This window comes from Panthera uncia, chromosome A2 (genome assembly GCF_023721935.1).
Source record: "Panthera uncia isolate 11264 chromosome A2, Puncia_PCG_1.0, whole genome shotgun sequence".
NCBI lineage: Eukaryota > Metazoa > Chordata > Mammalia > Carnivora > Felidae > Panthera > Panthera uncia.
Window position 1 is genome coordinate 28,483,307 of NC_064816.1, and position 26,918 is coordinate 28,510,224.

Below are 26,918 nucleotides of genomic sequence, written 5' to 3' on the forward strand. Positions count from 1 at the left end.
TATATATGGATGCTACCATACCCCCTCCTATACTCCTCTATTTTCCCAAGGCTATTGCCTTTCAGATTAAATATGAATTTTGCAACTTAGAATACGTGTTCTTGTCAGTCTTAAAAATATACAATATAGTGGTACCGAGCTAGGACATAGCCGTAGGTGTCCAGATAACTTGGGGGAAAATTTTCATTTGGAGCCTGTTTCTATCAGGCAGCCCCCGTGCCTATCAAATGTACTCTCAGCCTCTGTCAGAACAACTGAAACAATTCACCATTCCAAGGATGGAGAGTGCTTTCAAAAAGTGCTTGATATATAGTCTGAGGTCATTAATGTCTAGGCTAACTAAACCACTCATTGGACTTGTTTTTGGAATAGCCTTTTATGATTATGACTATAACCAGAAATGTAAACTTACTTTTGCCCATTCTGTTCCTAGCTAGGGAAGATAAAATTATGACCTTTGCTTCATTTCATTGGCTGTCCTAAAAATTCAAGCTATACTTTGCTAGGTAACAAGAGGCATATAACCCATTCCCCTGTTTTGTGTTCATAAGCTGAAGTTAAGTGGTTCCTAAAATCTGATTGCTGGCCAGATTGCTGCAATGAGATTACTTTTAGGAATAGCTCTGGGTTCCCTCAGTTACTTAGGTTCTGTTGGGGTGACAGGGACTCTGAATTTAGCAGAGGAATCTCCTGAAAATAGATATTTGATGTTCTGGACCTAATAGAAAAATATGCCTTTTTATATTTGTATCACTGGAAAAGAGGGCAATGGATAGTCAAAAGCCTCAGTTTTAAAATACAGGACAAGGAAATTTTGGAGGGTTACAACTTGAAATCATTTTACACGAACTAATAAGGACTCCAGTTTACATTTCTTGGGCACTCACAGGTCAGAGCATGAGGTAGAAATGTCCCTGTGTTTTAAGATGGGTTTCAACGCTGTATCTTTGAAGTTTTACTTGTTGTTCTGGCCAGAGTTCTCTGGGGGCACTCTGGGAGATGCCGCACTGCCTGTTTGCCTTGTTCTCTGCTTTAGAATGCTGGTAGTTTTTGAATTACACATTTTGTTTTTGCTTTTTTTTTTTCTTTTTTCTTTTGTCTTCTGTAGATGATCACAGTAGGGTGAAGTTAAGACCTTTACCAGGAAAAGACTCTAAGCACAGCGACTACATTAATGCAAACTATGTCGATGTAAGTCAGAAATGTTTTTATAAACCTGCTTCTGATAATTGAAGAGTTGCCACAGAGACTGTTGAACGTGTTTTAATACTGCACAGAGCTTTTACTAAAACACAGCCTATTCAATCTGGAAGGCACTTGAATTATTAACTGGTGTGTGGTACCCTTGCATCTTACTTTGTGCTGTGTCATCTTTGAAGGGCTACAACAAAGCGAAAGCCTATATCGCCACCCAGGGACCTTTAAAGTCTACATTTGAAGATTTCTGGAGGATGATTTGGGAACAAAACACTGGAATCATTATCATGATTACGAACCTTGTGGAAAAAGGAAGAGTAAGAGCCTCTTGGCTTAATATCTTAAATCATGTACCTTCATTCAAAACCTATTTATGGAGTACCTGCCGTAGGGTAGGAGCTTGACCAGGTATAAAGAGTTAAGGCGATGAAAGGCATCCTCTCTGCCCGTACCTTGCTTGTAGTCTGGTGGGAAAGAGCTCAGCACTTACAAGAGTGAATTAAATGTGGCAGTAGGAATGAACAGAACGTTATAATGGGGATGCTGCAGAATGGATGAATACATCCTCTGGGGCTGAGATTTTGTAAAGGAGCTCTTGTTTGCGGTGAGATGTGAACAGTGAGGGACGAGAAGGAGTTAGGGAAGGACCTTCTAAGCCCAGGGAACACAGGGAACTGAAGGAAACACAGTGTAGTGGGGGAACTACCGATAGTTCAGGCAGGGGACAGCAGCACTGCTGAAACACCCTAGCATTGAGAGAACCTTTTTTTAAGATGACGAATATTTGAGTTATTAGATCATAAGCTTACATTACATGATGGTAATGTAGGCTGGAATAAAGGCTAAGCCTCAAGTTCATTAGGTAGAGTCGCTTCAACTTCACTTTGACTGTGGAGTCCCCGTTTCACCTTTGGTGACCCAAGTTGTGAAATGAAGATTTGCATTGTTACAAGACTCTCTTGCAACTCTGAATGCAGCCCAGACTCCTAAACGATAAGTAAACTCCTTTATAATGTAGCCAGCCCTATTTCTTACTGGCCAAATACAGGTTTCTTTCTTTGGCCCTCTTTAAAGGGCACTGTGTGTTGAAAGACGGTCACGAATACTAGACCCATTTCTCAAAGGATCTTGCCCACACTTGTCCCACGATTAACCACTTCAGAGGTATGTCTACCTATAAGCCATTGGGCCCGTACGTTCCTTTCTCAGTCAACTACGTGGCCAGAGTACTGGTTTTAAAGACTTACGAAATCACTTCATCGACAGTACAACCGTGGCATAAATTGCAGTTGTAGTTAACAACTTTTTCCTTTTTGCAGCGAAAATGCGATCAGTATTGGCCAACAGAGAATAGTGAGGAGTACGGAAACATTATTGTCACACTGAAGAGCACAAAAGTACACGCCTGCTACACTGTGCGTCGTTTTTCAGTCAGAAATACAAAAGTGAAGAAGGTACTGAAGGAATCGGGTGGGCTGCCAGGGCATCTCTCTTTAAACTTGTACGAAAAACGGCACAACCAAGGCCAATTCTCATAACCAACTTGGCTTTAAAAAAGTATTTCTAAAAAACGTTTTTTCACAACTCGTTTGATTGACATCAATGTATGCTGTGAAAGATACTGGCAAAGCACATAATAGAATTGAACTGGCCTGATTAAATGCTGTAATCTCCCAGTGAAGGCTTCGCTTTTTGTTTTGTTTTGTTTTTTTTAAAAAGGTCCTCTTCGGTTTTGGTGACCAGCAACTATAGCAGCATCTGCTTGTTGACTGAGCTTTTTAATAGCAATTTTCTGACAGTTTTAAAGCATTATTTCCCAAAGTGTGCTCCAAGGAATGCTAACCCTGCAAGATGCTTGCAAAAATCAGATTCTGCTGTTTAATAGGTATGGAAAATGAATGCTAGGTAATAAATATTCTCCGTTAGAAATGAACAGGGCACGCAAGTGACCAAAGTGCTAGTGAAGAAACCTCTTCAACTTTGTTTTGCCTAGTGCTTCCTAAAGTGCCTTAATACAACCCTTGTCTGTGTAACTGTTAACATCCTGAGATTCACACCCTGTGGAAAATGCTTTCAAGTTATCTCTTGTTCAAAAGCTGCTGTTGCACCAAGACTCCTAGACCACTGCAACATTACTAGGAACTCTAGGTAGATGTTCATTAAGAAAATGTACAGTCGCTCTACAGAGACTTAGGAATGGCTGTTGTTTGTAGCAATGGGTATAATGTGGTGTTTTGTTGTTGTTGTTTTTAGTCTTGGACATCTTTGAGAAGGTGTTAAAACTCCAGCCTTCCTGCCCCCAGAAGAATTCACCTTTATTCAAACTTTTATATACAATGCCATTGGCTCTGAAACCTATCTGTGCTCCAAGGTTAACAGTCCTTTGTACATGTAGTTTTTTCCAAGAATGGCAGAAGCATATAATAATCAAGTAGCATTGTATTTATCTGTGTTCTGATAGAGCTGTTACAAAGCCCATTTGTAAAAAGCCCATGGGAACCCTTCAAGTATTTAAGCATCGCCCACTTATTCTTATTTTGGAAGCAGCTTAGAGGGAGGAGGAAGTCAAATGGGAATGTTAGGTGTCTTGTGCAAAAGGAAAAAGTAGTAACTAAAAGTAAGAAAGAAATAGGAAAATGAGAGTTAACAGAGGATTTCAGAAATGAAAGTCATCAGGCCTTGGTAGTACAGGGCCGAACACCTAACATGCTCCAGCGTTGAGTAATGACCCCGAGTCATTAAAAAAAAAAAAAAAAGTGAACTTTTCAGAGAGGTATTTGTGGTAAGAAAAAAACATATAACAGCTAGTTACCCATTTGGGGAAATTTTTCATCCAAGTAGTTAAAATGAAAACAAAACCTACAAAAAGCTGAGCCACTTAAAGGAAAACTCTGAAAAATTCATTTATGAAAGTGACAGATAAATTTATTATTGCTTTGACTCTGGAGATTGACCATCATCTGGCACTTAGGATCTTCCCCACAGCTGGTGAAGAACGTAAAGCAAGGACCAGCACTTAGGTTCCTGAAGGTTCAACCTGGACAGCGGAGAAAGGATGGGAACCTGGGCCCACTGTCAGATGAAAGCAAAGGACCAAAGCCTTCCGGAGTTGGGGCAGGAAGTCAGAAAATGGAGGCCCTGTAGGCAAATTACAGTGTTTGAGATGGTTCTAAATCCAAAAAACTAGTGTCGAGTGTTCGTACCTGGTACAGTCTTAAGCCATACTCTCCCCCTGGAGAGGTCTGATATTTGCCATCCAGCTAGGTGGTAGCTCCATTTGTGGCCTGAGACAGCCACCAAGAGGAAAGTACCTCGTTCAGGAACAGTAGTTAAGGCAAATGAAATGGAAGGTCCTGTTTCCTATATCCTTACGTTATTTCCTTATACCAGAATGCCTACCCTCTGCTTAAAGACCTCTTTTTTTTTTCACCTTTCTCGTAGGGTCAGAAGGGAAACCCCAAGGGTCGTCAAAATGAAAGGGTAGTGATCCAGTATCACTACACACAGTGGCCTGACATGGGAGTTCCTGAGTACGCCCTCCCGGTCTTGACCTTTGTGAGGAGGTCCTCAGCAGCCCGCACGCAGGAAATGGGCCCTGTGCTGGTGCACTGCAGGTGGGGCCAACATCCTTCTCTTTCTTGTGCCTGGGATTCGACATTGGAAGTGGGCAAAGTAGGGAATGTGGACCTCACGGGCATGGACTACTGGGGCCCTGCTTTGTTGCTTCAGAAACGGAGTCTTGCTCTGTCACCCGGGACCAGTACAACCTGTTACAGTTATATAAAAATCACTATATATTCTCCACATGTTCAGAAATCATGTGCTATTTCTGAGGTTAAAACAAAATGTGCTCTTAGAGAATGAATCTCCAGTTTTATAACATCTACAATTAATAAAATCCCCATTGTTTATAGGGAATCTTTAAGCTGCTCCTATTAATAAAAATCTGACCTTAAACACAAGTCCAGGGCTTTCTACACTAGAGAGTTTGAGATTTTGTATATGGCTTTTCTTTAGGGTTCCTCTAAATAATAAAATGTATTGTGATAGTAAAAAGGCTTTTTTTTTTAAATGTTTATTTACTTATTTTGAGAGAGAAAGAGAGCACAACCAGAGGAAGGGCAGAGAGAAAGGGAGAGACAGAATCCCAACCAGGCTTTGTGCTGCCAGAGTGAAGCCCGACTTGGGGCTTGAACTCATGAACCATGAGGCCACGACCTGAGCCAAAACAACCGACTGAGCCACCCAGGCACCCCGAGCAGCGAAAATATTTTTTCACTTTTTATCTTTGGTATTCAAATAGTTGCTGCTTATTCTGCGAGTTAGAAAATGCCATGCAGCTAAGCATTTCTTCTGGGCTGTTGTTAATTACATGCACTCACAAAGCAAGTCCTTTGCAGATGTTGGAACCCATCTCCTGTTTAAAGCCCCGTGAAAACTACATTTTTCACTTAACCCATTGAGGAATCACTAAAACGGACGAAAGTCTGTCAAAGAGCTCGGGTATCAGTGGAGTTGTGGGAGACGGGGAACCCACGGCGGGGGCGGGGAGAGGCGGTTCTGACAGAAGCAGCTTGTTAATCAGAACTGTGATCCTCCTTAGTGTTGTTTTTCTAATAACAATTAGGAAGAGGCCACATTTTCCAGGTGTGCCATTCTGATTCTAGACCTGGGTAACTAAAGGAAGGCACCCCTTTAGGTAGGAACTTTCTAATACCGCGCAGACTAGGGAGGTGTGCAGAAAGGGGGCTTAATGAAAGGATAGTGGGTGGGGCGCCTGGGTGGCTCAGTGGGTTGAGTGTCTGACCTTCAAGCTCAGATCACTATCTCACGGTTTGTGAGTTCGGGCTCTGTGCTGACAGTTCCCAGCCTGAAGCCTGCTGTGGGTTCTGTGTCTCCCTCTCTCTGTGCCCTTCCCCCACTTGTGCTCTCTTCATCAAAAATAAGTGAACATTAAAAAAATGAGAAGATAATGGGTGCTTCCAGAATTACGGGGAGTTGGAAGAGCAGGCGTGAACTTAGATACCAAGGACATACTCCCTACCTAGGGGCTCAGCAGACACAGTTCTGGTGTGGGGACAGCTCTGCCGAGAGGGGCCACTCTCTGTCCCTCGCAGATCCCCGACTGAACATCCTTTGCTTGAGCTGCAAGTGAGGCTGAGAAAGCAAATACATAAGGCAACCTTTTTATAAAGGCTGTCTCTTCTCCCCATCAAGACTCCTGAGGTGGGAAATGTCCTAATGTAGTTTTTGGATGCTGTCCACAATGAATAACTTGTGTCGACTCTACTAGGTTATCTAAAGGGCAAGGTTATTTCTCCGCTCACTCAATATTTAGATGGTAACTTTTCCAGGTTACCGTTAACGAATGACCGTCCTAGTTGGGTGTCCTCATTTCTTCTAGCGCTGGTGTGGGCAGGACAGGCACCTACATTGTAATAGACAGCATGCTGCAACAGATAAAAGACAAAAGCACAGTTAACGTCCTTGGATTCCTGAAGCATATCAGGACACAGCGTAACTACCTCGTCCAGACTGAGGTAAGGGGCACCTTCAGGTGCTCTCATGAGATTTCTAGCACATGCCGTAACTGAAAGTTAAATGATTCCAAGGAGGCAAATTCCTCTCGTGGGGCTTGAAGGCATTTACAGGTTTGTATTGGAAGATGTCCTGACCATGATACTACTCATTGGCTCAGTTTCCCATTTCTGGGTGGAGCTCACGTGTGGATTTCTCAGGAACTACACCAGCACTCAGGAAGCAGATACAGCTGTATCTAGTGCTGTGTTTGATGTGGTGGGGAACTAAACATGCAGTCTGGCGTGAGAAGTAGAATGGTTCTAAAAGGTGATCATTAAACACATTTCTCTATTGCATGCTCTCTTGAACCTACTGTTTTGGGCCTAGTATGGAAAACACAGTCTTGACCCTAAAATAAATAATAAGGGATAAACCAGTAAGAAATGGAGCAGGCCACCTAGCGGTAAGTGCAGGAGGAATTTATAGGGAGGTCCCTGTTAGAAGAGTTGCTCTGAGGTCGATTGCCTGACGGATCGAGGCGGCTACCCCTTACCAGCTCTTCTCAGTGATGACATATACTGTCCCTTACAGGAGCAGTACATTTTCATCCACGATGCCTTGTTGGAAGCCATTCTAGGAAAGGAGACTGAAGTATCTTCGAATCAGCTGCATAGCTATGTTAACAGCATCCTCATACCAGGAGTAGGAGGAAAGACGCGGCTGGAAAAACAATTCAAGGTAGTGTTCTGAATAAATTTCTTGGGTTAAAAAAAAAACAAACCAAGAAGTAAAGAAACATCTTCAATATGGGAGTCATGTCTTTTTTTCCATGAATGTATGGACCAAAAGGGACTATCATCTGTATTCTTCAAATGTAATAGGAAGGAAATAGTTTTGACCTGTGTATGAATTGTTGGTATCCAAGTAGACAGTGCAGTGCTAGATTTCCTTCTGAGCAATTTAGGATTTGATCTGAGTGTAAACATGAGCAGCCCTTGGCCACAAAGACCTAATACTCAGAGTCAATCACTCCAGGCCAAAAAATATCTTCTGTATTCTTTTTGAATTAATCTATCTTACCCTTATTAAGAATGGCTATTTGTTGGCACACTGTCCCCAAAATAAAGCTATCTGAAAGACTATCAGATAATCCAGAAACTAAAAAAGTTACTAAGGAATACTAGAGAGAAGTTAGCTTTCCCCAAAGGATTATTCTTTTGCTTGGATAGAGGCGTGAAGTTTACAGGTAGGTCAAGTTTATATGGAATTGACTGAGGAAAAGGTGAAAAACCAGACTATTAGGACCTTAAAGTAATTAAGATCGTAAGACCTTTTATTCTAACTTTCAAACACTGTCCTTCCACATTCTTATATGTATGTCTCTCATTAGTCTTTTAAATTCCTTTTTTTGCATAATTCTATATGTAATTTCTCATTTTGTGTCAAAATGGAAAGAATGAGGTGAATCTTTGCAATTTTAGTTTTCATGGTAAAACTTTCCATGGATTTGGGGTGCCTGGATGGCTCAGTTGGTTAAGTGTTCAACTCTTGATTTCAGCTCAGGTCATGATCTCACAGTTGGTGAGTTTGAGCCGCATATCAGGCTCTGTGCTGACAATGTGGAGCATGCTTGGGATTCTGTCTCCCTCTTTCTTTGCCCCCTTTCCCATTTGCTCTCTATCTCTGTCTACAAATAAATAAAAATAAACGTAAAAAAAAAAAAAAAAAAAACTTTCCATAGATTCTGAAACCATCGTTTGAGATTGTCAAGCAGAGTAACCAGCAAAATTAATCTTACTTTTCATTCCATAACAATTTCAAATTTCTGGCTCTCCTTTTATAACATCCTAACTATTCTAAAAACCATTTGAGGTCATTAATAATGAAGACATAGTAGTAGCTCATTTTCAATGTTTAAAATTAATTCTTAAAAAATTTAAGTGCCGGGGCACCTGGGTGGTTCAGTTGGTTAAGCCTCCCGCTCCGGCTCAGGTCATGATATCGTGGTTTATGGGTTCGAGCCCCACATTGGGCTCTGTGCCGATAGCTCAGAGGCTGGAGCCTGCTTCAGATTCTGTGTCTCCCTCTCTCTCTGCCCCTCCCCCACTCATGCTGTTTCTCTCTTCTTCCAAGATAAACAAACATCAAAAAAACATTTTTTTAATAAAAATAAATAAGTGCCAATATTTCTTAAATCCTACCTTTTCTATTCTGCAATATTTGTTTCCACATACTTTAAAAAAATTCATCAAAGAAATCTCTCCATTCCATTGGAAACCAAGTCATTGGTTCTTTTGTAAGCACTAATCACTTGAGAACTTAAGAACAAGAGAAAAAAAAACAAGTATCAGAAACTTGAAAACTACATCCAGGGCCCTTGACAATAGTCCTAAAGCATTTGGTGGAGGCCATTCCCATATGTTCCATTAAGATATATACCCCAGCCCTCCAAAAAAAAAGGGGATTGACAAAGTGTTCAACCAAGCTATATAAGAACAGGAAGAATAACCAAACTTCTGGGCTAAGTACTTAAAATGGCCTTAGAACAATGTTAGTTTAGTTCAACAGAAATGTACTGAGAACCTAGTGAGTTAGGTTCAAGAAACACGGTTAGCTCTTATGACCATATAGCAGTCTTTTCTAGTGTAGGCCCACCCAAATCTCATGTGCCTGTGAGAAATTACAGAGGGGAACTTCCAAAAATCAGTGACACAGTCAGCCAGAAAATCTACATTGATTCAGTAAACATCTGCTACCCACACAGAACCTGTTATCAGAAGCCTGTGGCCTGGTAGTAGAAATGAGACAGGTGTGCACATCACCAAGGGGATGGACAGAAGTAACCACTACTGAAACACAACAATGCATTCTTTGAGGTAGAAAAAATGTTTTTTTTCTTGAGTAATCTGATTATTGATGGACCTTTTTTGCCAGATTATCAAGCAAATGCTGTCAATTGTAATTTCTGTTTCATTGGTTTGTTGTTTTCCAGCTCTGCTGACATTCAAATGCTGTATAACACTGTATACATTTAAGGTGTAGAAAGGAATGACTGGATGTCTGCATTATATTATGAAATGATTGTCATGTTATGGTCAGTTAACATGTCCACAGTTACACCTTTGAATGAAGACTAAAGCGTTACTTTTCTTTCAGCTGGTCACGCAATGTAATGCGAAGTATGTGGAATGCTTTAGTGCTCAGAAAGAGTGTAACAAAGAAAAGAACAGAAACTCTTCGGTCGTGCCATGTAAGATCTTAAAATCCATTTGACTTGGTGGAATGTGTTAGTATTTTTTCATTGCATTTTATGTATTCTGTAAAGAGGCAGCTACTACCAAGGGGAAGAGTTCTGCCAGGAAAATTCAGGCACATCGATCAGACTAGCAGGGGCGGCTGTCAGTGCCAGCGAACGGCTGCCTCGGTGCCACGTGAACTCTAGCTTCGGTTCACCTCGAAAGCCCAGAGTTGTGGGACTTCCACATCTTAACTAAAAAAATGAATAAAGCCATTATCACTGTGGCATGAATACTCCTAGAAAGCTTAAGGATCTCTGACTAATCCGTCCAACCGGAATACATTATTACATTATCCTGGCTATTGAGGTCAAGGCACTATGCAGATGGGGCCCTTTGTATCCATAGCTTGGGACACGGCAGAGGATACTATGTGTGTGCTAGAGACACAGGCGTGGCTGATCGCTGGAAAGATGATCTTTCCTTGACAAAGGCCACTGTTTTCTAAGCCCTTTACCAGGAGAAAGATACGGATAAGGCTGTGGCAAAACAGAAGTACAACGTGTGGGTATAATGGAAAGAATATCAAACCAGGGCTAAAAATTACCTGAAATCCTGTCATCTCTGCACAGAGTGTTCTTTTCATGCTGTGCTGTGAAAACCTCTCCCACAGTAAAATTTGATTCCTACGTTGCCTCTGCCCTCCTGGGACTGTGCAGCAAAATTCCATTGACATTCTACTTAGCGGAGAACACTTGAGCTTAGTTAAAAATATAGGTAAGTTTTAACCTGAAAAGGGATCCACGGGAATAGGTGACGCACCGAGTGAATCTCAGAAAGCACTATGCGTTCTGCGTGTATAATAAGGCAAACGTGGTGTTTTTGTTTTGTTTCCATACCATAGCCGAGCGTGCTCGAGTGGGTCTTGCACCATTGCCTGGAATGAAAGGAACAGATTACATTAATGCTTCTTATATCATGGTGAGAGTCAACAGTTAATTATAAATAAATTCAATTAAACTAAAAGGTGCTAAAGAGCAGATACCACCTATGTGGCTGATTTCACTTTTCAAATAATTTCTCGATGTGTAATATCAAAATTAGAGAGCTTTCTGTATCCGGAGACCTCTAACAAAAGACTCCTAGCCAGTGGGGGTACAAAAATACTTTAAGAGAAGTGTTCATTAAGGAATTAATTTTATTGTTAATTTCACCCATCTAGCGTTTGAATAAATGTTGAAATTGCCGTTAAGTAAAAACAGCAGGGGTAACTAGGAGGAAATTTATGTGGAGCGAAAAATATCTACACATGTTAGCATATACAGCTAAAAATTAGCCAAATGTACTGACTGCCTTTTTCAATTGTTTTCGTGTGGTCAAAACAATGCCGTCTTATTTCGTGAACATATTTTACTTACCCCGGCGTCAGAATAAAATGTTTGTAACTGCTGATTTTCCGTCTTCCTAACTGAAGGGCTATTATAGGAGCAATGAATTTATTATAACCCAGCATCCTCTGCCACATACTACGAAAGATTTCTGGCGAATGATTTGGGATCATAATGCACAGATCATTGTCATGCTGCCAGACAACCAGAGCTTGGTAAGCAAAGCACATCTGCTATATATTAATGAGCCTGTGAGGCCAGAAGCATAAATCATTTTGATACCTTAGCACAGGGCTACACTGTCTGTATGCGCTAGGGAGGGTATTGAGACTTCTCTTCTTGAAGTTGGAGCAAGTTCCTTTTGTAGTCTCACAGTTAAGTGTCGCCATCGGTTCCATTACTTGATTCTCTAATGCTGTACATGGCAGGGCCATGGAAGGTTTTGTAAAGCCTTTTTTTTTTTTTAGTAACATCATTAATATAGGATCTTAACCTCTGAGTTGCTGTGTGTCCCTTGGGAAAAATAAAATAGCATCTAACTATGTAACTGTGTTTACACGTACTAACTTGTTTAGTCCTCTCTACCACTTTATGACACAGATACTATTATCATCTCATTTAACGTGAAGAAAATCGAGGGAAGTAACTTGCCTAAAGGGCATACATGAATAATTGGAGGCAGGATTTAAACCGGAGTGACCTTTTAATCCTTTTCTATGATGTGGCGTGGGACAAATATCATAGCAAAGTTTTCCCAGTCCTTCCCCCAAAAATTCGTATCTAAAGTACTAATTATCATTATCTTTCCCCCATACCTTAGGCCAGGCAGATCCATTACAGGGAAGGAGATACAGAAAGGCTATTTTGTTCCAGTTTAAAGGTGCTTCTAAGACCTTGGCTGAGCTACAGCCCTTTTCTCCTGTATTTAGTTAGTCCTTCCCTGCTGTGGTCCCTAAGACCATAGAAAAGAAGGGTTAACAAGTTTATCGAAATAAACTTAATGACAGAATTCGTTGGGTCTTCAGAAGTTATGAGGACACGTAAGCCCACAAAACAAAAACGGAAATAAGAAACAATGAGGAGCTGCTTCGACAAGTATCAGATCAGTGAATTTTTTCGTTGAGAAAGAACAGCCTGTGATTGAACCCCTAGTCTTGACGACATGCATTTGACTGCGTGCCCAGTCAGTAGGAAGTTCACTTTGTCGCATTTTGCTCCAGTTTCAGAATACCAAGACTGCTTCTGTAGGAGAGAATGGCAACAAAATTGAGAATCTTCAACTCAAAACTGGAGTGTAAATTTTCAAATTAGCTGGCAATAGGGGTCTATTCTGTTTTGCATGTGGAAATTGGAGGCATTTAGGGTTGTTAAAACGTTCATTTGTTGGATGAGTCAGTGTTTTGGTATTGTCACTTATCACAGGACAGTCACCAGAAGCCTCTACCCACGGGCTCGTTTGTATGGGGAGGCTGGACCAACAGAGTCCACGCGTGTCATGCAGACAGTGAGGACACAGGACTGCCCTGGAACAGGTCACCTCGGGCTGAGGGAGACCAGGCTAGAATCCTGAATGTCTGCCTTCTCAGCTCTGGGGTCGAAAGTCAGTGCACATTTTTCCTAAAAAATGTCTGCAGATTCTCTTTGTTTGCTTTATTTCTTACTGCTGTAATTTTACAAGACCATGATTCTGTGACTAGCCCAAAGTCACGGGTTCCTAGGTCAGAATGCACTGTTCTAGATATGCCTAGGTATCTTTGATCTACAAATGTATTTGTAAGCAAAATAACCATGAGACCAGAGGTCCTACTGAATTAAGAAGTAGCATGTATTTTTCATAGTATTTGAAGATGATCAGTTTCTCCCTAATTTGCTTTCTGTAGTCAGATGTTTTGGTGTGTGTGTGTGTGTGTGTGTGTGTGTGTGTGTGTGTGTGTTTGCTTATTAAAATCCCCTTGGCAGTCATTAGGCCAATTTAATAATTTACTATTCAAGTTAATTTCTTACAGGTATATAATGTTATTCCCACTTTTCAGATATGGAAATTAAGGCCCAGATTAATTTATTCAATCCTAAATCCTGTGTTTAATCTCTGCGCATTGGTTAAATTTATAGGCCTTGTCCATTATTACCTTACATCTTTAGTATCTGTTAGAAGGGTCTTAACTTCCATTTCCTTGGACAAAATGTATTAAAACCCCTGACAGTTACAGACTGTCTTTTGTATAGCCTAAACCCAATTGCTAATCTGTTTCCCCTTATGCTGAGCTTTAAAAATAAAAATGTACTTGGCAATAAGCTATATTGAAACTTGAAAGGGTGATAAGTCTTATTGGACTGTTGGCTCATTTCTGATGCAACAATTTAAGATTAAACAAAACCTTCTTTGTTTTGAACATTATTCAGAATTATTTCTGACTTCACTAGTAGTATCTAAGCATTTTCAGGCAAATGCCCATGGAAGTGTAGCTATTCCAGGCAAAGCAGAGTTTGCCATTTGGACTGATGAGAAAAAGAGGGATGGGGGGGGTCAGGGGTCTTACCCTAATCGTTGTATTTCTCACAAAGACTCCCACCTCTACATCTCTTCACTTTGTCTTCGGCCTCTGCAGTTTTCAGGGATGGAATTCAAGTACAGAGCCTGAATATTTATTTTTAATGCTAAAATAGATGAACATTTAAAGCTTGCCTGACTCAAGGCTGAAAGCCTTTTTCTGTGTTAATCTCCTTTTGACACCTAACATGGTTAGATTAACTTTTCTTTGAAAAAGCACTTTGTACTTAGAACCAACATAAGCTTATTTATGCACAGCCTCTTTCCAGACAGGTTCTGTTGCTTACCATTTAGTAGCAAGTGTGATTTGAGACAACTTACAGGCTTCTCTGAGTCTTGATGTCCTTGTCTGTAAAGACAGATGATAAAAATCCCTCACCTCCCTAGTATATTGTAAAAATTAAGACCACGTTTATGAAATTCCTATGCAAAATGTTAATCAACTGTAGAAATGTTAAGCCACAGGAAGTAACAACTAGGATGTCTTCATTGCTTAAGCAATTGTGAAATAATATATTAGCCCCAGTTGAGAGATATTCTGTAATACGTCATAGTAAACAAGACAGGATCCAAGTCGATTAATTTTAATATGTCCCCTCTAGGGGGAGCATTTTTGGTTGTTACAGTGATGTAGGGAGGCAAGTCTAGAATACAGTTATTATCAATTACAATTTACAGTGACCACTGAACTTGGGATGATTAGAGGGGGATATAATTCTATGTGCCCAAGTTAAAAGGTGACTCGGGAGGTATGGGAGATGACAGACAGGATACATGAATTTGCTAGAAAATTCAAAAACAAATGTTTGACAGCACTGCAGAGGAATTTTTTCTTTGGGGGCGGTTCCCACAGGCAGAAGATGAGTTTGTATACTGGCCAAGTCGAGAAGAATCCATGAACTGTGAGGCCTTTACCGTCACCCTTATCAGCAAAGACAGACTTTGCCTCTCAAATGAAGAACAAATTATCATCCATGACTTTATCCTTGAAGCCACACAGGTAACCTAAAGCTGCCTTTCTCAGTCACAGCCCTACCTGGGCCCTGCATCATCCAAGTAATAACAGAGTAACTTACCACCTCAAGTCGGGCCCAGGCATTTGAGTATGACTTCATTATAAATACGTACACTTCCCTTTTGCCTTCCTTCAAATATTTGCTTTTTCCAGCTGGGTAGATGAAATGTAACCGTTCCTCTGATTGAGCATGCATACAAATAGGTCTGTTGACCTAATTATAAAAACAATATACTAGAGCTCAGTATTTTCTTTGCCACCAGAAATGTAAATATTGCAATGTGTTGCAGATGATAAGATTTTTTTTTTGTTTTTTTTGTTTTTTTTGTTTTTTTAGTAAACGACATTTTGATGTATAACAACTGCCTTCTTATGGGGTGGATATGAAAGGACGAGGAGGATAAGTTATTATAACTTAAATGATGATTTAACCTCTCATTTTTTTCCTTTCAATTTATAGATAAGATAGAGTAGGATACAAAGTCTCATAATTTATTGGCACCTGCAATTTTATTGTCACCTGAAACAGAATTTTACTGTTTCACTAACATGACCTGGTCAATTTTTAATGGCAGGCAGGCCTCCCTAATATTTTTCTTCTTACCAGCCCCATTTTGGTTAATGGGGCATTCTTCAATTCTATCCTATCTCAGGAACAAGTTCTAGTCATTAGATTACAGATCTAACGGGCTGGGCTGTGACTTCTGTTGTATCGGTTACAGGATGACTATGTCCTAGAAGTTCGGCACTTCCAGTGTCCCAAATGGCCTAACCCAGATGCCCCCATCAGCAGTACTTTCGAACTTATCAATGTCATCAAGGAAGAGGCCTTAACAAGGGACGGCCCCACCATTGTTCATGATGAGTATGTATCTATTTCTTAATTTTAAAATTCAAACATGTTTCTTGTGGAATTGCTATGGGAGTAGAAAGGGAAAGACAGACTCTATCTGCTTGTGACCAGTCTGAGTTTTTTCCAGTGTCTACAGGAGCAGGTTGTAGAGCTGTTTGAGTTTTAATGTGTCCTACCCTTCCAAGGCTTCAGGTACTCCTGGAGTGTATGTTCTAGAAAGGTGAAAGCACTGTATCCGCCTACAAAAGTACACTTGAAAGCTTTCTGAGGTTTTATGTTTCAAAAACAATTTTAAATTATTATTTCCATTATTTAAACAATTATTTTTATATCCTACACTGAATTTCAGCAAACATTATTAGGAAAGAAGACTTTTAATTTTTTTAGAAGGATGTTTGTTTGTTTATTTTGAGAGAACACGCACACCCAAGTTGGGGGCAGGGGCGGGGCAGAGAATCCCAAGCAGGCTCCACACTGTCAGCCCAGAGCCCGTCACTCAACCAGCTGAGCCACCCAGGTGCCCCTAGAAGAAAAATTTTTAAATATGGTTTCATTGATTAGGAGTGAGAAAGTTACTTATTAATGATAAATTTAGAGTTTACAGTCTGTTTGGAAGTTCAAAGAAAACAAATAATTCGTGCCTGGTGTCAAGTCTTCTGGGCATCCACATGGTATTCAAACCTAGATACTTTCCTTCTTACTAAAGTAGAAAGGATCATAGGTAAACTTTATGGTATATGAATATTTGGGGTCAAACGTAATGACTGGCATTGACCTGTAAATCACTTGTGTGATTCCAGATTGTTCAGAATCTCACAGACCTTTAGCTAATGTGGCACCAATCAGATATCTTCATTTCTGTTTTATTTCCAAGGTAGCTCCTTTCGTCAGCAGATTCTCAGTGCATCCATTACATTCATTAAATCAGCAGCCACTCTGGAAGCATAGATACTAAGCAATTTGAAAGTCAAGCTTATTGTTAAGTCTTTCAATTTTTTCTGCAACATGAAGTGACCACAGACTTCCAGTTTAGGTCAACACCTGTACCTCAAATCATGGTTCTCTCTTATTTGAAGAAAGCCATATTAATGGCTGCTTCCAAAGAGTTTTCTGGAGTTTGTTTTAGGAAATAATGACTGTTTCAAAGTAACTGGGCAGCCGTTACAGGTCTATGAAAATTTAGGGTATGCAGTTATAGAATAAAATTAAGGCTGCTTCTAGAGATTTTTTTCCCCCACTAATCTGTATAGGCTTTTCAAATACCTTTGGGGTTTGCCAGCTGCTATCAATTCAGCCTGAATTCTAATGTTGCTGCCCAGTTCTGTGATTTTGCTGTTATTTTGTATTCAAGTTGGTAATGGAGCTAAACTTACATTTCATGGGTAAGGGAAGAGGGAAAGAGAAAAAACAGCAACTTGGTATGTCATTTAAAAAGAACTGTTTGATTCTTTTGTCTAGATTCAGTTTGGGGATATATTGTCTTACTCAGTGATTTTTATTTTGTGCCTCATGCTGAATATGTCACCTCTGAAATTAATCAAATGTAGTTCGCAGGCCCACACAAGAAAAGAGTAAATTAATTCTGAACTAGATCAGCACATACCATGTAGGTGAGCTAGATTAAAAACCTCCTAAAGACATGTGTTCCTGTATCCACTCTTTAGGAGATAAGGGATTCCAGAGAAATTACTTTTCCACATTACTCAAGCAAATTTGAACTATTTAAACACCTGCTAGCAGTAATACAATCTTGTGAATACCAGTTACCTTTCAGTTTCCATCTTACCTACTTTTTGTGCCTCTTAGTATCCCTTCCTGGTGGCGGACAGACACCTCTAATTTAGCATGTCTAAGACCAAACTCATCCTCGCAGCCTGCCTCCAGCCACTGAGTTGTGCAAAGCAGAGCCCTTTTTGTGTGTCCCTTCACCTCCACATCCGACTGGCCACGAGTCTAACTGATGTCACCCATTCTTTCAGTACACTTTCCAAATTCCTTTGCAGTCTGGCCAAAGTTTACTCATGCAGCTGTCATCCTAGTCCTCAGTCAATTCCTTCCTGTAGACCACCTTGCCCCTGCAAATGCTACTTCCTTTGAGTGCTCTGTCAGTCAACAGACACTTCAGAAGTCATTCTCCTTGAAACTATTGGTGACTCATCCCAGTGGTCATTTATCTTTTAAAAATATTTATTTTGAGAGACAGCCAGGGGGGCGGGTGTTGGGAGTGCAGGGAGAGAGAGAATCCCAAGCAGGCTCATGTCAGCACAGAGCCCGATGCCAGGCTCAATCTCGGGAACAGGGAGATCCTGACCCGAGCCGAAATCAAGACTCAGACGCTTAACTGACCAAGCCACCCGGGCGCCCCTAGAGGTAATCATTTAAAATCACTGACAGACATCACATTCTTAGCTGTGCTGTTCTTGTGTATCACATCATGTTGTACCCACTTGTTCACGGGACTGTCACCCCCCCTACACTGCTGACACTGGCAGTAATATTTGTCCCAGTCTCTACAGAGTGAAGCTTAATGCCTGGCACATAGCAGGTTCCGTGCTTCAGATTATGATGACCTACAAATGAAGGATACATACATACAATATCCTTAATGTGAACCTTTCCCAGAGAGCCTTGTGCTTTGCGTTTTATCATCATCTTACCTGCTTCAAAATGTTTAAGTGAGCAGGCTTGGAGGCCCAAGTGTTTGCACTTAAGGCTAAGAGTTGAACTTCGAATGCACAAACTAGGTATTTATCTGGTCTTCACAGAGATCTCTTAACACCTACTCTCAGGGCTGTCAGCTGTGTTGTGAGGTGGACGAAGTTCCTAGAAAAATGATCTAAGGATAAAATTCCTCGCCCAAAAGTAAACTGATTGTATCTGAGCACAAGCACCACTTATAAAGGCAAACTGCTTTATTCACAGCATCCTGTATTCAAGATTCAGAGGCTGATGTGTAGCATTACTGTCAAAGTTTTTAAGCAGACTCTATGTTCCTTCTGACAGAAGAGGATTAGAACATAAGCACAGTTTTTACCATCTTGTGGGACAACAGATTAGACATTCACTCACAGAAAAAGTTTCTTGTGCAAATAGTTATTCACTCTGCATATAGCTCTATCGTCCTATTAGATACCATAGAAGGCTAATTTGATTAATAATTCTCAAAGAATGATCCAAGGACTGCTGGTTGGGAAGGAGGCCCTTCCGGGGAATTCAAAAAGTCAAAACCATTTTCATAATAATACAAAGATACCATTTGCTTTGTTCATTCTCACTCTGACAGCTTCTGTAACAGGTGCTTGCATGGTCTTGTGTTTTGACATTTTCTCAGTTCTAATTTTTCATACGATAAATAGAGGGGATATAGCCCAAATAAGCAAGAGCTCTTTGAGTATCCCCAGTAATCTTCTAATTTGAACCTGAGATACTCCATAGGAGATGCATAAATCTATGGACTGCTTTCTATACCCACTGCTGCAAAGACCCCCAGAAATAATTCTGGTTTTCCTTTGGACCTTACCACTACCCCACTAAGAGGGTCATTTTGGGATCCCTTCTTCACATAAGAAAAAAATAGGTAGTGTGAAGCTAATGGCCTGCATACACATATATAGTTAGTGTCAGAGCCAGGACCAGCTACGTAATTTATGGAGCCCTATGGAAAAATTAAGAATTTCCAGATGAAAAGTTCGAAGTAATGGTCATAAAGTTGCTCACCAGACTTGAGAGAACAGTGGATGTACTCAGAACCTCAACAAAGAAAGAAAAAATACAAAGAAGAACCAATAACTGAAATGAGAACTACACTAGAGGAAATCAACAGCATGTCCACATACACTAACATTACTGGTATCGGGGTCCCACAAAGAGAACAGAGACAGAAAGGAGCAGAAAACTTCCCTAACCTGGGGACGGAAACACACATATCCAAGTCCCAGAAGCAGCCTCAAACAAGATGAATAAAGCAAGACACATAATAATAATAATAAAGATAAATCGAGGATTCTACAAGTATCAAGAGAGAAGCACTAGTTATTTACAAAGGAAAGCTCTCAGCTGATTTTTCATCAGAAACGTGCAAGCCAGAAGGAAGTGGCATGATATATTCAAAGTGTAGAAAGGAAAAAACCCATAACCAAGAATACTATACCCAGTTATCATTCACAGTTGAAGAAGAGAGACAGCATTTACCACACAAAAATTAAATGAGTTCATCACCACTAATCCAGCCTCAGAAGAAAATTAAAGATGCCCCTTTGGAAAAGAAAAGGCTGTAAGTAAAAAATTATTAAAAAAAAAAAATTCACTAGTAAAACCAACATAGTAAACATAGTAAATCAATCTTAAAACTAAGTATAAAGATTAAAAGACCAAAGCAGTAAAATCAATTATATCTAAAAAAAAAAATTGTCTATTTTGTGACTCCTTTAAGATGTACAATATGACATCATATATATATATATATATATATATATATATATATAAAACATGGAGAGGATAAGTCAAAGTGCAGTTTTTAGAATGTGTTCAAACTTTAAGCAACCATTAAAATACACTGCTATATATTTAGGATGTTATATATGAACCTTACAGAAACCACAAACCTAAAACCTATAATAGATATACAAAAGCAGAAAGAAATCAACACATAACACTAAACAAAGTCCTCAGTCACAAGGGAGAAGAGCAAGAGAAGAAAAGACATAGAATAACTACAAAAATAACCAGAAAACAATGAACAAAATGGCAGTTAAAGTACATACCTCTCAAATAAGTAAGTGGTTTAAGTGCTCCAATCAAAAGACATAGATTAAATGGATAAAAAAACAAGACCCAGATGTTGCCTACAAATGACTCCCTAAATAGATATACAGACTGAAAGCTGAAGGGATGGAAAAAGATATTCCACAGAAAAAAAAAAAAGAAAAGCTGGGGTAGCAGTATTTATAGCAGACAAAATAGACTTTAAAATAAAGAATGGGGGTACCTGGGTGGCTCTGTCAGATAAGTGTCTGGCTCTTGACTTTGTTCAGTTCAGGTCATGATCTCAAGGTTTGGGAGATCAGGCTCTGCACTCAAGTGCATAGCTTGCTTGGTATTCTCTCTCTCCTTGTCTCTCTCTGTCCCTCCCCTGCTCATGTGCTCTGTTTCTCTCAAAAAAAAAAAAAAAACATTTTAACAAGATCAGGACATTACATATGGTAAAAGGATCCATCTAAGAAGAGGATACAACAACTGTAAATATCTATGCACCCAACATAGAAGCATCTAAAGGGGGAAATTGATGGTAAGAAAATAGCAGGGAATTTTAACACCCACTTATGTCAATGGATAGATCATCCAGATCGAAAATTAATAAGGAAACACTGGCCTTGAACAAGACATTAGACCAGATGGATTTAACAGATACATACAGAACATTCCATCCAAAACAGCATAATACACATTCTTTTCAAGTACAGATGGGACTATTCTCCAGGATCACATATTAGGCCATTAAGCAAATCTCCATAAATTTAAGAAGACTGAAATCACATCAAGCATTTTTTTCTGACCATAATAGTATGAAACTAGAAATAAATTACAAGAAAACCTGGAAAAAATACAAATATATGGAGGATAAATAACATGCTATTAAACAACCAATGTCTCAATGAAGAAATCCAAGAGGAAATTAAAAAATACCTGGAGGCAAATGAACATGCAAAATCTTTTGAGATGTGGCAAAAGCAGTTCTAAGAAGGAAATGTATAGCAATACAGGCCTACCTCAAGAAATAAAACTCTCAAGCAGTCTATCCTTAGGAACCTAAAGGAGCTAGAAAAGGAAGAACAAACAGAGCCAAAACTTAGGAGAAGAAAAGAAAAAAGATCAGAGTAGAAATAAATGTAGACTAAAAAAACCATGGAAACTATCAATGAAGGGGTGCCTGGATGGCTCAGTTGGCTAGGCATCCCACTCAGTTTCAGCTCAGGCCATGATCTCATGAGTTCATGGGTTTGAGGCCCCACAATGGACTCTGGGCTGGCAACACAGAGCCTGCTTGGGATTCTCGCTCTCACCTTCTCTCTCTGCCACTCTCATAATAAACAAATAAGCTTAAAAAAAAAAAAAAACATCGGGGCACCTGGGTGGCGCAGTCGGTTAAGCGTCCGACTTCAGCCAGGTCACGATCTCGCGGTGCGTGAGTTCGAGCCCCGCGTCAGGCTCTGGGCTGATGGCTCAGAGCCTGGAGCCTGTTTCCAATTCTGTGTCTCCCTCTCTCTCTGCCCCTCCCCCGTTCATGCTCTGTCTCTCTCTGTCCCAAAAATAAATAAAAAACGTTGAAAAAAAAATTAAAAAAAAAAACATCAATGAAACCAAAACCTGGTTCTTTGAAAAGATAAACAAGACTAAGAAACTTTTAACCAGACTCCTCAAGAAAGAAAGCAGACTGAAATAACATTACAAATGAAAAAGAAGTTATAGCCAACACCAAGGAAATACAAAGGATAATGAGAGTGTACTATTAAAACTTCTAAGCCAACAAGTTAGACAAACCTAGAAGAAATGGAAAAAATAAATACGTGCAGCCACTATGTAAAACAGCGCCGAAGCTACTCAACAAAGTAAAAATAGAAATACCATATGATCAGTAATTCCATTTATGGGCATTTATCAGAAGAAAACAAAAACACTAATTGAAAAGGAGGCATGCACCCCTATGTTCACTGCAGTGTTATTTACAATAGTCATAATACATAAGAAATCTAAATGTCCATAAATAGATGAGTGGATACAGAAGATGTGATGTATGTATACAACAGAATATTACTCAGGCATTAAAAAAAAAAGAGAGAGAAGTCACCTTTTACATCAACATGGGTAGAACTAGAAGGTATCGGGCTAAGTGCAGTAATCAGATAAAGACAAATACAAGTGATTTCACTTCTGTTCTTTTTATTTAAGATTCCACATAGAAGTAAACTAAGATAAACAGAACTGGTGGTTGTCAGTAGTAGGGAGATGGGTGAAATAGGTGAAGGGGGTTAGTAAGTACAGACTTCCAGTTATAAATAAATCACAGAGATGACAAGTATAGCATAGGAAATATACTTAATAATGTAATAACTTGGGTCACTATCATGGTGAATAGTTCCTAACATATATACTTGTCAAATCATTGTTACACACCTGAAACTAATATGGTATATCAACTATACTTCAGTAAAAAAAAAGTTCCAGATGGCAACAGCACAGCATTAAACTAAGCGCAGGACTCTTGTGAGCAGGAGACCCGTCAGACCGTAGCCAGGAAGCTGGCCCTGACTGCAGTCAGATCCAGATCTATCTAATCCTGCTGGTTAGCACTGCCTCCCACTGGTTGTCACAGGAAGCACTCTGGCATTCATGTCCCTCAGTTCTCCAGACCATGTTTTCCTACTTTATTTTCTCATTCACTTCCAAAGTTTTAAAAATTTTTTAAGTACTATTTTAGAGAGAGATTGGGGGAGGGGACAGAGAGAATCTCAAGCAGTCTCCAGGCTCACTGAGGAACCCGGTATGGGGTTCATTCCTACGACCCTGAGACCACAACCTGACCTGAAATCAAGAGTCGGACACTCAAGCAACTTAGCCACGCAGGCACTCCCCAAAGTGTTAATTTCTTAAAGTCCTGCGGAAGGCTTTCATGTTGCCTTGATTCCCCCGGACCGCTGCATATTCAAGCTTTAACTCTGTTTTCCTTTTTGCCCTAATGATTTCTACGGGAAGCTTTAGTTTCTTCATAGTGACAGAGTTATAACTCTGGATCGCATTTTTGGTTATGATTTTTAAAACTTTTTTTTAATGCTTATTTGAGCAATAAAGTGATTGTTAAAACCTCTTAAAAGCGAAGGTACAATAATTATATGGAAGAGTAAAAAATATAATTAAGTGGGCAGAGGTATTATACACACTGACAATACAAGGAATCCCACTGTGGTTTAAAATGAATATAGAGCACTTACATTACTGTCCATCAGGAACTTCAAGGACTTCTATTTCTTCGAGGTATAGGCAAGGAAAGATGAAAACACATTCTGCTTTCTTCTTAGCTGCACTAAATAAACATTCCTCTCAATGAGGCCCTTTGAGAAAGGCAAACAGTGAATCTGTACACTACTCTTGTTTTATACATGTTATAAAATTACTAGTATCACTTTTTCACCAAGTTATTATAGTCTGAAGGGCAAATCCATGAAACTCAAGAAATATCCTCTAATTCTATCTAATTCCTAATCTGAGAATGGCCTCTATTTTTTCAGTCTTTACCCTTTCACTATCGTGTTTGGTATGTAGAAAATATTTAAATGATCTGTGGATTTGATTAATTTGACTTAGTTTCTGGTCCTGTTTGAAATCTTACTGTGTAGGTGCTTCCTTTTAATTTACGTGCTTATTTAAGAGTGGCTAAATCTAAGAAAGGCAATCCAAGGACAGGCGAGAGTACATCCACATAGAGTACACACTGTATAAGATACGTAATACGGGACTTTTCTATCTGAAAGGCTATGGAGAGCTTTAACAAAGAGATTGGTTTGGGGGACAGGGGGAGGTTGGGGAAAGGGTCCTGAGTCTAACAGTTTCACTAGAACATATTAAGCAAAGGTTAGATTTTTGTCCTACTGGAAAAAATTATAATAATTAGTACAGAGGATTAAAAAAAAAAAAAACGCTAGTCATGCTCAATAAGAAGGTAAACTGAGTACAATTTAGAATCTGAGGAAAGTTAACATAATGATCAAAGCAAGAAGAACAACAACAAAGTGTAAATCAGTTACTGGAGCAGTTACAATAGAACACATGCTCAGAGATCTAACAGAAGACTAGGACATTAACCAGAAACATGTATAATCAAACAGGGACAAATGAGAGAGTCCAAGATAGGGGAAAAACAAGAGACAGGCTAGTAGTAGTAGAATGGACAGAAGTGAAATCAAACTTAGTTACGGACTAGATAGGTGAGTTCTAACATACATCTCAGAAGTGATCCATGTTGACAAAAGAGATTAAAGAAATAACGGCTGAGATTTTCTAAGAACTTAAGTCTCATAAAACATACAGTTTTGGGAAATGGTGAAGAAAAAAGCAGGGAGGGCATAAGTTGCCATTGGGAAGAAAAGCATCTACCGTGTATCTGCAGTTACACTCAAAATATTTGGTAACATTTGCTGAGGTGTGATAATGTTTATATATTTTTTTTAATTTTATCTCTTATACTAAAATATTAATGAATAAAATACCTGGGATTTACTTCAAAGGATATGCGGGAGGAAGTAGATGTGAAACAAGATTGGCCATGAGCCAGTGATGGCTGTAATTGAGTAATGGCTACATCAAAGTTACAGTACTTTCCAGTGTTTGATGTTTTCTAATAACAAAAGGTTAAAATAGAAATACTTTAAAATAAACGCTTGAAATTGTTTATACCAATACATGTTTAAGTCTCAATAATAAGTATAATAAATGGTGTTTACTGAACATATTGTATATACTAGCTTCTATTATGAGCCATTAACATGTATCAGCTCAAACTAAAGTCGTCTGGCAAACTGTGAGGCCTTGGCCAGTTACGTCACCGGAACGTACCTTGTTTCTTCAGCTTTGGAAGGGGAATAACAACAGTCATAGCACAGGATTATTGTGACGATTAAGTTGGTACACTTAATACCTGCAAGAGATCCTGGCACATAGTAAGAGCATAACACACCTTAATGATCACCGAGAACTGAATAAACAGACTAGTTCCCAAACTGTTAAGGCCCACCAAGTCCTCACTAGGCTATACTTAAACAGTAACAAACACAGGAGATTTAATGTAACCTTGATTTAAAAAAAAAAAAAAAAAAAAAAAGGATAACACCAGAATGGAAAAGTATAGGCCAATCTTACTTATTTGATTATGGGTACAAAAATCTAAATAAAATACTGTCAGAATCCAGTATGTTGGATTAAAAGAAATATGTATCATTAAAAGTAAGATCGTTTCATGTATCATGAAAAGGGTGTAGAGCTGGTTAAGTGTTACCACTGCTCTCTCAAGTGAATTCAGGGCATTATTAAAGGAATTGCTAAAAGAGTCAATAGGTGTTGGAAAGCACAGGATAAAATCACATTCACTCGTGATCTCCCTCCCCAAAAGAAAACACTCTTAGCAAACAAAGTCGCAAGTATCTTCTTTAACTTGATAAATGTTATTTATCAGAAGCCCACAGCAAACATCTTTATTTAACACGAAAAACTTAGGGGCTTTACCATGAAAGACAACAATATGAGACCCCCTTGCAGTGTTACAATGCACAACTACCGGGTCCTAGCCCATGCAATAAAAGCAAAAGATGTAAGAAATACAAAAGGTGAAAAGAGACAAAACTAACATTATTGGCAGATAAAGACGAAGCCAACTTCCTAGATAATCCACAAATTATTAGAACTTAAAAAGAGTTCTGCATGGCAGGATACAAGTTCACCATGTGAAAATCACTAATGTTCCTATGTATCAACTGAAACCAAACAAAAGATCATAAAAAGAGGCCATTCTTAGGAGTGACAGACTCTAAAAAGGCACCTAGAAATTACCCTAAAATGAAACTGGCAAAGACAATGAAGAAAACTGTAAAATGTAAATGATAACTACAAAAGACCTGAAAAAGGGAGAAAAGATATCATGTTCATGAACAGAAAAACTCAAAAAGAGGTTACTGTCCTCTAACCAATCTATGTATTGAGGGCAAACTAAGCAAAACCCCAGTAAAACTTTTTGTGTTCCTTGAGCATTCAGTTTCAAGACTAATATGAAACAGGACGGGAAGGAATCAAGGAGTAGAGGTATTTGGAAATGAGTGTACAAGTAAAAATGAAAATACAGATGTTTGAAGCACAAAAAAAACCATGAAACAATGAATGTAGAGACAGCCAAGACTACAGGAACTTTCTCTTTCGGATGTCAGAACATTAAAAATCTATAGGAATTAAATGTAGGGAAATACAAAAAATAGATTAAAGGGCCAAACAGATTTCAGAAACTATGTGACAATTTAGTATTTGATACAAAGGAAACGCAATGAGAAAAGACGAGACTATCCAATAAAAAAAAAAAAAAGTCACCCATTAGAAAAATAAAATCAGACCGTAACCT

The 26,918-nt window shown here is 39.2% G+C and overlaps 1 protein-coding gene across 3 annotated transcripts in view; it reads left to right on the forward strand.

Moving 5' to 3' along the window:
• PTPRG (protein tyrosine phosphatase receptor type G) overlaps nucleotides 1-26,918 on the forward strand; it is a 709,519-nt gene that overhangs the window by 675,430 nt on the left and 7,171 nt on the right. For 2 of the 3 annotated variants that reach the window (XM_049642644.1, XM_049642643.1), the window contains 11 exons: nucleotides 1,109-1,191; nucleotides 1,380-1,514; nucleotides 2,517-2,651; nucleotides 4,639-4,811; nucleotides 6,602-6,737; nucleotides 7,309-7,455; nucleotides 9,874-9,967; nucleotides 10,858-10,934; nucleotides 11,428-11,556; nucleotides 14,746-14,892; nucleotides 15,630-15,772. In XM_049642644.1, coding sequence (XP_049498601.1) covers nucleotides 1,109-1,191; nucleotides 1,380-1,514; nucleotides 2,517-2,651; nucleotides 4,639-4,811; nucleotides 6,602-6,737; nucleotides 7,309-7,455; nucleotides 9,874-9,967; nucleotides 10,858-10,934; nucleotides 11,428-11,556; nucleotides 14,746-14,892; nucleotides 15,630-15,772 — 1,399 coding nt within the window. The remainder of the gene's footprint in view (nucleotides 1-1,108; nucleotides 1,192-1,379; nucleotides 1,515-2,516; nucleotides 2,652-4,638; nucleotides 4,812-6,601; nucleotides 6,738-7,308; nucleotides 7,456-9,873; nucleotides 9,968-10,857; nucleotides 10,935-11,427; nucleotides 11,557-14,745; nucleotides 14,893-15,629; nucleotides 15,773-26,918) is intronic. The other variant, XM_049642642.1, reaches the window with a different exon arrangement.